Source organism: Bombus terrestris, chromosome 7 (genome assembly GCF_910591885.1).
Source record: "Bombus terrestris chromosome 7, iyBomTerr1.2, whole genome shotgun sequence".
NCBI lineage: Eukaryota > Metazoa > Arthropoda > Insecta > Hymenoptera > Apidae > Bombus > Bombus terrestris.
Genome location: NC_063275.1, coordinates 22,095,042 through 22,107,174, shown reverse-complemented (window position 1 = coordinate 22,107,174; position 12,133 = coordinate 22,095,042). Strand labels below are relative to the sequence as shown.

The 12,133-nt window shown below is 40.8% G+C and overlaps 1 protein-coding gene across 18 annotated transcripts in view; it reads left to right on the top strand.

Moving 5' to 3' along the window:
• The window catches only part of LOC100643162 (glucose transporter type 1), a 34,386-nt gene that overhangs the window by 6,081 nt on the left and 16,172 nt on the right, over positions 1 to 12,133 (top strand). For 11 of the 18 annotated variants that reach the window (XM_048407048.1, XM_048407045.1, XM_048407050.1 and 8 more), the window contains exons 2-7: positions 2,744 to 3,086; positions 4,963 to 5,692; positions 10,246 to 10,438; positions 10,748 to 10,858; positions 11,372 to 11,467; positions 11,812 to 11,972. In XM_048407048.1, the coding sequence (XP_048263005.1) occupies positions 4,971 to 5,692; positions 10,246 to 10,438; positions 10,748 to 10,858; positions 11,372 to 11,467; positions 11,812 to 11,972 (1,283 nt within the window). In that variant the 5' untranslated portion in view covers positions 2,744 to 3,086; positions 4,963 to 4,970. Of the gene's footprint in view, positions 1 to 167; positions 374 to 2,743; positions 3,087 to 4,840; positions 5,693 to 8,406; positions 8,707 to 10,211; positions 10,439 to 10,747; positions 10,859 to 11,371; positions 11,468 to 11,811; positions 11,973 to 12,133 lie in introns of those variants that run through there. The other 7 variants (XM_012310652.3, XM_048407046.1, XM_012310662.3 and 4 more) reach the window with 7 other exon arrangements.

The window sequence follows — 12,133 nt, the reverse complement described above, 5'->3', positions numbered from 1 at the left end:
AAAACTGGACAACACGACAGACACGTAACAGACTGTGAACAATGACGGATAGATTCCCTCGACAGATGGAACAAGGACGGTGAACGAAAGCGATCTGACGGAGAAACAAGCGTCAGAGGAGGGGAGAAAGTCTTTGGATTTCGTTTAATCTTCGACGCGATACACAGAACGTATGCGTTAGTAGTACGCGACTCGTCGGCTAGTACTGTCGTTCCTTTCCGTTCTCTCGTCGCTACGTAAAACGGTATCTGTTTGCCCTTGTGTTACTTGAAAATATTTCAAGAACGTCGTGTTTTGTGACGAGAATGCTGGTGAACGTTACCGATTTCAACGTCATCGAGGAACTAGATACAGTCGAGATTTTCGATACAAGGTGAGCGATTGAATGTTGCACACTGAAAGTACGATAGCATCGAGATCGTTGCACATCGTTCGAAAGGCCATGGATTTTGACAGAGAAATTGTCTGGGTCGGTATATATACACAGAAAGAGAAAGTTGAAGGATTTCAGTGATCTTTCATTTAGGGTCGTTTATCTAAATTTTACTGTATATTAGCTATTATTGTCGTTAATATTCGGACACTCTTTAAAACACAGTGACTTTTTTAAGGCTTGATCAAACGAGTTGAGCTTGTTCGAGAAGTTAGAATTGGTTTACGAAATTAGTTACCTAAAAAAAAATGTTGGAAAAAGTACGATTGGTAGGAGTCACGAGAAGAACAGTAAAAGTTACTTTTTACAATTTATCTCAATCTGTAATGAAAATTTAAACAATACGTTTCGTAGATTTACGGGCTCATCGATCATATACACGTCGAAAGTTTTATTGAAATCGACCGAAACAAAAACAAGCGACGGGCATCGAAAGATGTAAGAATCTTAAGATTTATTACAATTAGGGGAAAGTTGTGGGAAACTGTGATTTCGTCAGTTTTAACGTTTTCTAGGTCGTAGCAACGTTAACCGATGCTGAGCATATATATAACTGTTATAAATCTACAAAACGTATTATTTGAATCGTCGTTGCAGGCTTGCATAAGAAATTCGTAAAAAGTGAATTTTACTATATTTTTCGCAATTCTGACCAATCGCGATGTGTTGAAAATTTGTTGTTCGCGCGTTAACTAGCAAATCAATTCCTCTAACATTTGGAAAACAGCTCGAATCGTCTCATCTATTTTAAAAAAGTTTTCCTGTTTTTAAAGAGCGTCTGAATATTAACGAGCATGACTGTACCTACGTACGTATAGACATCGATCCTGGACGAATGAAAAGTCAAACGTGTCCCTGATTTATCTCTTAATTATTCCGTTACTTTGTTTACGTTCATCGAGTTATTTATATATCGTTGATGTATCGACCCATAATAAATATACATAGATCCGTGTTGGTTGTTTCCATAGAAATCAATATAAGTGGATCGGACCAAACTCGTGCCAAACTATAATTATAACGCTTTGATATCTTTACACGAAACGACGAAATCAATTATTTTTACTTTATTCGTTTACCTTGCTCGTTTAATTTCATTATCGGAAGAGAGGAACTTTGCCAATTAGCAAGCGGAATTATGTCGTTATCGCATAGAGGCAATTTAAACACGCGTTCGACGTGATTGCCAGTCAGAACGCCATCGAGGAAGAATCACTGCTATTCCGTTCACCGACTATCAAACGCATTCCACGCGTGTCCATTACACGAATTTATGTCGAGTCGATTTTACACATCGTCTCGGTACGTCCGAGTTCTAGGACGACGTGCCGTGAGAATTCCGACTCGGTGCCCCGAGTCGCCAAGCAAGGTCATATTGGAAATTACACTTGCAGTCTGTAATTATACATTACTCGGCCGTGTTTACGACCGCCTTTGTGCGGAGACGCATTCACGGTTTCTACAACAAGCGTGCTATCCTTTGCCTGGTATTCAGGCAATTTCACCACTCGCATTCTTTTCATTCGTATACCAGCGACGAATGGACGCTACAAAAACCGTGGTCGATCAAAGGGGGAATAATTATCGTCAACTGAATGCTTCTTCTTCTTATTCTTTCCCTCGATTCACCATGTTTTTCATTTCTTTCTCTCTGTTATTTGTTTCCTTGGTTTTTTTTTTCGCCTTAGAGCCGACGAAACTGCAAGATGATTTTCCTTGAGATCGGTCAGGTAGAGAAGAATATTACGCAATTTCATCGGAAAATAGTTTGATGCATAGCCGTGGATTAAACGCTATTTGTTACGCGTCTCATGGTAGATAACGATATATCTTTAGAATGTACAGCCGAGGATGCTTACGTTTCGCTGTAATGCAATATTCCAAGCTCGAATTCGATTTGAATTCGTCCTCGTCAATCTATCGTATAGTTCTCCTTTTACGACGGATTTTGTTATAGATATTATCTTCGTAGAATCTTAGATATTTTATATATTGCTCGGAACAATTGAAGGATCGTTTTCCATCTTACTTTGATTTTTCCAGCCACTCTTTGTGCCTGTACAATCCTTTCTAATTGTATGAAAAATTATCTTTATTACAATACCGCATGAATAATACACGAACCGATCGAGTACATAGAATTTACATTCATTGTGCTGTTCCATTAAAATTTTCATTCTTTCCGCTTAGCTGATGTAACAGTAGCGTTCATAGTAACGATCCTCTATTGTCCGGAGCAAAACACGGTTACATTTTATCGTCTAAAAATGATTGCCGATACTACTACATCTGTTTTCTTTGTTTTCACAGGTTCACTTAGTGTATACCGCCGTCTTATAGTGAGTCGAAAACAATTCACGATCAGAGGAAGGACGTGGCTCTTCGGTACTCGCGATACGTCAGTGATCGTATCGCGGTGGAAATCCCACTGATTCCTACGTTTACGTCCGTATCGTTCGCGTTTTACCTCTTCTACCTTTCTTTGATCACGTGGTCGAGACGTTAATCGACCTGTTAGAGAAACGGCGATTGTCTCTGCCAAATTGCAGGAATCCCGAGTGGCGAGTGGTCTCGCGACTCGAAATCGAGACACGAGAAACGTCGTGGCGTGATAATATCATCGTCGAGCACGATGGCTTGCGAATTGTCTAAGGTGAGTCGAGAATGTTAACAGGAAAATGAAAAATAAAAAGAAAAAAGAATAAAAGAGAATAAATACACATCATTGTTCATAGTTCGTGCACGTAAGCGCTTGCCAATTTACCGGCAGTAATATTTCATAGCCAGCTAATTGTTTCGTAATTACCGAGTATAACCTATTACTCCTACTTCTCGAGATTACGAGATTACCCGTTGTGAGATTACGGTGTTAATTGATCGAGGCGAGATGCGATTCAATGATTCCGTAATCGGTTGCACCAAGCCAGAAAATAAGGATGTTGCATACTTGTCATGCGGCTATGTGCAATTTCCTTCGCTTCTAGAATTTCTGTATCACTAAACGCTTCGAAGTGCAGCGCACGACTTCATCGGCGACTCGACTCTCCCCCTCATATTTATTTACATCTTTTATTTTTACCTTCGTGTTTGATAAATTATGCGAAACGAATTATACAGAATGATTCTCGATACTCGAAACGATAAGTACGGTTTTCGAACGATTAACGAAAAAAATTATTATTGCCAAGATTCGAACGTTGTTCGATCCGTATTTTGGCCGTGATATCTTTCCAACGTGCGATTTTCGCGAAGCATGGTCGAACGCTATTATTCAAAAGAATGGAAGGAATTCGTGTTGTTTCGGTCGTGGTATTTCGCGTCGGACGAAAGCTGGAATATATTTAACGACGGTAAACGATATTAATAATGCTCGTTACTGTGCTACTTTAATTGTCGTCGTAAGACGAGCCAGTGCGATGCATGCAGGAAGCTCGGCTTAATTACTGCAGCACGATCTTGCAGTAACTGGCTCATCGTTTCCAATTTCACGTGCACACCGGCTGGAATGAAAATTCATAAGCTTCGTTTCGCTCTAATCGATCGTTCGAAAGTTATGTTGAAATTTCTTCGAAATTTCACGTTTCACGTCGTTCGACCATGTAACGCTCCAGAGCAGGACTTCGTTTTGATCGAATGGCGAAAGTAGCGGTCGATTTTCCCTATTCCCCATTAACGTTTCTCTGTTTCTCTTTAAACGGCTGCACTTTCGCGGTAATATTCGCTGTCAGTGAACAGGAAAGTTGCTCGGGCTTGGCATTATGTACATTTCTAACAAACCGTGAGCAACTTTGCGTGAATTAATCATCGTGCTTCCTCGTTCTGGCTGCTGTCAGACTTTCAACGAATTGACGCGAGAATCGTTCTGATTAATTTGCCATGAAACAGTTATGGACTTGTACGGTTTGACTGCACGTCAAGCCGAATCATCAGGAAACACGGTAACATGGAATCACGCGTACAAGCGTTCATCGTCGTCTTTTTTTTTTTTATTCGTGGTCAGACGTTCTTTTAGCTCCCTTCCTTCTTTGCAGTTGTGTAATTTTATCGAATCCATTTCCTGCGTGGCTGAATGACATTACCACTTGCGCATTTGTATCCACGCTTCTAACGTGGCGTGCCACGTAGCAAAAAACCAAGCAAAGAAAGATCAAAGGCTGCTTTCACGATATCGCAATCACGATACAATTACGATAAAAAGCGATCGCAGAGATATTTATTTAGGAAAAAAAAAGACGGAACTATAACACGTTAAGCTCACCGCAAAATCGCTGCTGTGCAAAGTCTAGACGAAGCTTATCAATCGATTTAGAATCATCATAATGTAACGCAAAAACACACGAAATAACGAAACCAACGAAACAAGAAAACGACAAAACAAAAAAGAAATTTATCGCTCGTTGCTCTTAGTATTCCTCGGATATGCAGCATCGGGTGGTCTTTAGTCAACACAGCCGAGGAAGACGTTGAAGGGGAGGATGATGTCGATGTTGTATAAATTCTTCTCTCTGTGTCTGTGTCCTGGCGTGTAGCTCAAACGATGGCCGATTCACGCGGCTTCAAGCCAATAAACCAGTTGTGGCAGAGCGCGGCAGTGTCGACGGACCCGGATTCGGAGTGCCTCTACGAAGAAATCTCGGGCCTTTCGGGGTCCCAGGATACGGAACCAGGGCCGGCTGGTGCCGCCGTCGGGGAGGAGGAGGAGGAGGAGGGGGAAGAGGAGGAGGAGGAAGAGGAGGAAAGAGGGAGGCTCGATTTTGGTGCACAGGTCGGCGGTAGCAGCTGGTGGAGGCAAAGCAAAGGAAGCGAAAGAATCGCCGCCAGCAGCAACGCCGGCACGGCCGGACGTAAAAGTAGCAAAAGTGTTGGAACTAGCGCGAGATCGCGCAGCAGATCGGCCGATCGGCCATCGAGCGGACGTCAGGACATCATCAGGGTGGAGGAGAAGCAGTATGCCTCACGAAGAAGTTACGTGGAGCCCGGTACAGGCGCCGTACTGCCGCCTCCTGTTACCGGTCTCAAGCTGACCAGGGGGCGTCCGACCAGCACCGTCGCCCGATATTTGCACTCGGCCTCCACCAACACCGGTCACTATCACCATCATCATCACGGGTCGCACGGACAGTATCCACCGGGCAATATCGGTAGGCCGACGACTAGGCGACATCAACATCATCACTCAAGTCGCGGCACGTTCAGTAATGAGACGCAGGAAGAGGTACAGGAGGACGATGAAGCCACTCTACGGGAGTTGCTTGTAAGGTACGTTTCCCCGACGTACCCACCATACATATCTCTCTCTTATACTTATATACCTTAACGTTTTCTGTGAGACACCTCCACGCGTCTTTTCGATTTTATATATTTTATATAGTATTATCGTACAATGATAACGCGGCTCTCTTCTTTATACCACGTACTACTACCAATTGTCGAATAGTACGAGCTTCGCGATCAGAGTTCGGACCTCGAGCGACACTGTTATCACGGAAAAGGGAGAGTTTACGTTTCAAAATAAAATTATACACGATGTACAAATGATTTGTCGAAGACGTTGTCACATGGGCGTCGCCACCGACGTCTCTGAGAATTATCTGGATTGTTTGGATGTACCGGCCGAGATCATTTACGTATCTGACACCGGCGATCGTCTTCCGGTCCATCGATCATTCGGTCTGACCGATCTGTTTCTCCTTCTTTTTGTTTCTTTTTTTTTTTCCTTGACGAGACGCGAACTTGTACATGTTCGAACAATGTGAAGGGATCTCTTTCTTTTCCGGTTTTCAAACGAAACGAAGAAATTCGTTCGATTCGCGAAACGACATTTAAAGGAAAGTACAATCTGTTATTTGTTAAGATTCGATCGTGAACTTTTAATCTTGGCGAATCCCGCGGGCGACGAATATCTCGAAACATTTTTATCATCTGATTTCATAGTTTAGCGCCTCTCTTCTTAGGATCCTGTATTGACATTCCGTAGTGATCTCTCTTTAGGCTCTTATATAGAATTATTATGTTCTTTGTTTCTTCAGCGATTAAAACGTAGTTGAATTAATCTTAGCAACCCTGCGTTTAAGTAAGTCGTTGCGACCGTGGTTAACCCCTTAATCTACAGTATCGTGTGAGAGACGTGGTACGTCGATCGGGCCAAATATGACCAACACATGTGAGAGACGTGATACGTCGATGTTATTGATTTATTATTTACTCGAAGATAATAAATCTTTCTTGTTCAATGATCAATCGATAGTAATTATTTATCAAACGTCTAGCAAAATAAAATTAGTTGTACCTATTGTACCTTGATTTGCACAATTGCCAAACCGTTCAGCCAAACCGTGAAATGGCTCGACGTGTGATCGACCTTGTTGTTGTTTATGGCACGCGCTATTGGAAATTAAATCGTAAGGTAAGGGGTTAATCGAACTTCGTCAACTTTTTCAAATATTATTCCTTCTATTTTAAATAAGAGTCTTTCGAAGTAACTTTAGCTTAGTGCCACGGCAGTTCAGTAGAACAACGTATATAAGCTCTTAAGACTTGCATACCAATTAAGAGAACACTTCTCGCTCTCTATTATTCGCCCCGAAGTACCCGAATCGATAGCACTTACTTATCGATCATAAACTCTCTCGTAGACAAGAATTACTATCCAACGAACCTTTTCCATGGACATTGTTCTTTTCAATGTCCAACAATACTTGCGATATTCTCTAAACGCATCCAGGTAATTCCCGGCCTAAGTGGCGGTGCCTCGTTCACCTGAATTAACGATTGAACGGAGAGTACACGATAGAGAATTAGCAAAAGAAAAGAAAGAGAAAAAGCAAAATGCCAAAATGAAAAGAAGCAAACGAAATAAAAGAAATATAGAATGAATTAAGATAAAAGAAACAGACGTTTTCCCTGCTTATCGTTTTACATAGACTCTTTATGTATCAGAGAATGCAATGCAAGGCTTTGTGCCGTGCCATTTATCATTTATACATAAATCACACTCGCTCTAGTCCTGTACTTGTACATACTACACACCCTTGATCATAAACAGTAATATCGAGACACCGGTAATACGTTGTTATACGGTTCTACATGAAACTCTTTTGGCTGCGGCGCTCGCAGGCTTACCACTGATTGCTCATGTTCCATTCGATGTCATGTCACTTTTCTCGAAGTCAGGTACACAAATAAGTGCGCAAACAGCACCCAAGACGATAACGGAGAATATCGAAAACGGGACAAAGGGAAATAGATGCGGCCAGCGAATGCACAAGGCAAAACGCGACTAGTTTGTGTGAAACACACGCACAGTATATAGTATGTGTATGAGCGTTTCTCACCGATCATTGTTTAAACCACGTTGTTCTGTGTGAATGCACTATAATGGAATTCACGCTCGAAAACGAACAAGAGAAATTCGTTGGTGATCAGAGGAAGGAGAAAACAGCTTTACCACCGACACGTGTACAACATAGATATACATGTATATGTTTTCCATATAGACGCGACAGATACAATCATTTCCTTGGCATCGTTCTAATCGATACACTCTCATATATCGTTACTTCGATGTGCCACCTTTGTGACTTATTTGTGTGCGTGTCTCCTGTTGTTTATCACTTTATCATGAGATCATGCTAATTTTTGTCAATTATTTTGCCGATCGATATCGTTTCGCATAAAAAGTGATGGGCCCAATTCAAATTGCAAGCTCGCTTGTGGACGCGGGCGACTAGGCAGGGGTGAGTAAGCTGGCGGCGCGTCGCATGGCGATGCGTGAGAAAAAGAACGAAAAAGAATACCAAAAAAAAAAAAAAAAAAAAATAGAAATTAAAAAATTTACGAAAAAAAAAGACGAAATGTCTTCGCACGTGACGAACCTGTCCTTTAGAAGAATTGGACGTCACGTGACTAATTCGAGCGAATATACCATTATATGACATGATTTTGACTGAACCACGACTGTGTTTCCAAACTAGGTAAAGTTTTACAGAGTGAGATAAGAGGCAGGGGCGGGCGTCGTCGGCCTTTAAACCCCCCGCCACACGTTACCCCTCCACCTTTGGTTGTGGACCCACTTGACAACAAGCTGTGCAATCGTTCAGAGTCAATTGATTGGATTTGGTGGATAATCCAACGTACGTACATATGTCGTGAACAAAGCAAAGAACAAATAGATCTGTGAGAATAAGACGAAATACTGAATCAAGAGGAGTGAGTGGGGAGGCATAGAGGCTACTGTAGTTTCGGAACACAGCCATGGTCTCCCTACCTCCCAGGTACATGGCAACATCATCACTGCTCTTTCTTTCTCTCTATCTCTATCTATTTCTCTTTTTCTACCTGTCTATTTACTTATCTAATTAATTATTTTCTTTAATCCCTCTTTTCTATTATCCTGTCTGTACCTTTTGATCCTTCTGTACAAGTATGTTTCGTTTTCTTTCTTTGTGTTTTCACTTTATCATCCGGGTCATACATTTTCTCTCTACTTCCACTAAGGCTCATGTGTTCATTCATTTTTCACTATTCACTTGTCACTCGACGTGCCTTGCGTAAATTTTCTCTCTTTTTTCACTCTGTCATATACTCACGTACACACATACTGTCTCTCTCTTTCTCTCTCTCTCTCTCTCTCTCTCTCCTTCTCTCTCTTTCTTTCTTTCTTTTTCTTCTTTGGTTTCGTCCCTCGTGATTAAAAGATCACCTTTCTGCTTGGCTGTGCACATCGATCGATAAGTTTGCTAAAATCTCCTTCGATCGAGAGATTTCTGATCATTCATCATGATCCGTGCGTATATATTATTTATTCATTGTCTACATGCAACGTTCGAATTGAAAGCGTGCATCGAATCATATTTTTCTTATCCACTTGCACATTCCCGCATCGTGCCAGTAGAGTAATCACGCTTCGCGTGTGCCGAAGCTCTCTCGCGTTCATGGGGAAAACGATCGTGATATCGAGAAGAAAAGAAAAATATAACAAGGAACAAAGGATGATCGTTTTTTACTGCAAAATTTTGATGAATCATTTGAAACATGCGGGAGCGTACTTTACACTTCAACGGGGACTCTAGTTTCCATCTCTCACTTTCACAAACTTCCATCTAATGTGCACAGCTCCAATAACTATGTAATATATATAATGCATATATATATATATATTAAAAAGAATATATATATATATTTAAATATATATATGTCACCGTAGTGTTTCTCACCTTGACACTCACCTACACACAGTTTAGACGTGCTTTTAGTGGCGTTTGTACGTTGTGCTATTTTTCAATTTAATATATTTCTATGTTCGTATATACATAAACAGAATATGATATATTAAATACATATATATGTGTCTGTATATCTCTGTTTACACGCTACTCGTATACCCCCAACGTTTCCTTAGCTGCCGAGCTACCGCTGGCTCGCTGAGATTTAAAGCACGAGAGAAGAACATGGTGTACCTGATTACACCACGATAGAAATAGTATCTTGTCTTTTTCCCCAATCATAATCAAAATCACATTATCTCCTCGCGTATACGTAGATTAAAAGGAACGAAATAGAAAAGTAAAAAAGAAAAAAAAAGTAAAGAAATAGAAGTAAAAAAGAGAGAAAGAGCGAACACACCCCGGTATAGTAAGCGTACGCTATTGAAGGCTCGGCAGTTTCCGCGCGGAGGTAGTTGGACTTCTTGTTTAGGGGACTAGGCATAGTTAGCCTTGATCGTGTCTAGTGTGTCAATGTGCTCGACAATGTCGATTTATTTTCCCGGGCGAGCCAGCGAGATTCACGTGAGGGTATGTGTGTGTGGGCAGTCTGCAGAAACAGGTCAGCGTTATGAGTATGAACTTGAGTGCCAAGCTGGACGAGCTGCAGCGGGGTGACCGCCAGCTGGAGACCACCGTCGCCCTCTGCGAGATCCGCACGCAGCTGCAGGAACTCACCAAGAGCGTAGAGTCTTGCCAGAGCGAGGTCAGCGAGGTCAAACGGGACATGGTCGCGATCAAGGTATTGTTGGTCTCTACGTTCAACGAGATATCGCTTCCGCGCTCCGAAATTTACCAATTAGTGATCAAACACGACGAATGTCGATCGACTTTTCTATCCTAGTAGTTATTGAAGAAAAACAGAGAAAAAGATATAGCGAGAAAAAAGAATTTGTCAGTTGTTTCGTTCTACGTACACGTATACGTCATGCTTCCTTTAGAAAGAAAATGACTTCTCTTAAAAAAGGATATTTTATCCTAAATCTTGCTAATGTACGGGCGTATTAAGATACGCAGATTTCTAAATCGTATTTCCTAATATGTTACGCAGCACGAACTAGATACGGTACAGCAGGTGAAAGAAGAAATAGAGGAATTACGAGAATACGTGGATCGACTAGAAGAACATTCTCATCGACGGAAACTTAGGCTTTTGGAGCAGGTGACGCTTGATCTCTGACGATCAAAAAAGATTCTTATTTCTTGGTTGTGCAATTTTATGTTTCGTACCAAAAGAAACTTGCTACCGCTTTTGATGACTGTTTATTTGTACCGATCGATTTGCATCGTTATTATCGTTATATCGATTATATTTGGTTACTTGCGTAATGTACATATTGTGTTATGATTATTCTGTTTGATTTTTCTTTTATGCGTTTGTTTGTACCTATGCACGATAACTATCTGTTGTAGCGTATGATTTTATATAGCAGAGCGATAAATTATTATTTAATAAACCATTATGACGTTGTTCGGCGCAGTTTTATTTCACCTCTCATTATTATTTCTACCCCACTCGCTTGTTATATGATTTTCGTTTCCGCTAGAATGCGCGTTCATCGATTATTTTATTTGAAGCGTGTTTGTACCGTTGGATTGAACTTTCAATCGAAAAAAAAAAAAAATAATTTCCATGGAAATCTCCGAAATTTAATACTTTATTCGATGCTTTCAGGGGCTAACACTTTTCCTGTCGTATGCAATACTGGCAGCAGTTTTAGGAATGTTGCAGTTTGGATACAACACTGGAGTTATTAATGCGCCGGAAGTGGTATGTTCTTCCTTTTTCTAGTTTCCATTTACTGTGTTTATATTATTATATTCCAGTTATAAATAGGATCGATTTAAATATATTCATTCCTCATTCATAAATACTTAACACGTTCACTATCAACGTCACGCACACATATAGACAGTTCAAAAGACAAATGTCAAATAATTATTGTTTATTGTTAAAAGTACATTATACTATATTACACATTGTACAAAAATACAAGAGACAAAGTACGATGTATTATAGACTTGTTGTTCCAATCCAATATGGTAGAAAACGTGTTAACGAATACTGAGAAAAAGAACTTAACGTTCCTATAAAATGTGATTTATTCGTTTCAGAATATTGAAAATTTTATGAAAGACGTGTACAAGGATAGGTATGGGGAGGATATTTCAGACGATTCCGTGAAGAAATTATATTCCGTGGCCGTAAGCATATTTGCGATTGGTGGTATGCTAGGTGGTTTTAGCGGAGGGATAATTGCCAACAGATTTGGCAGGTTTGTACTGTTACTGTAGCAATTTCGTTTACGTGTAATTTCGCTAGGGCTTCCTACGCGCCAGGCGTATCGATATTAAAAATCCGCATCGTGCAAACGTGTATCTTGCGATCAGGTAATCGGATGATCCGATCGTTTATTGTATCACTCATCTATATATT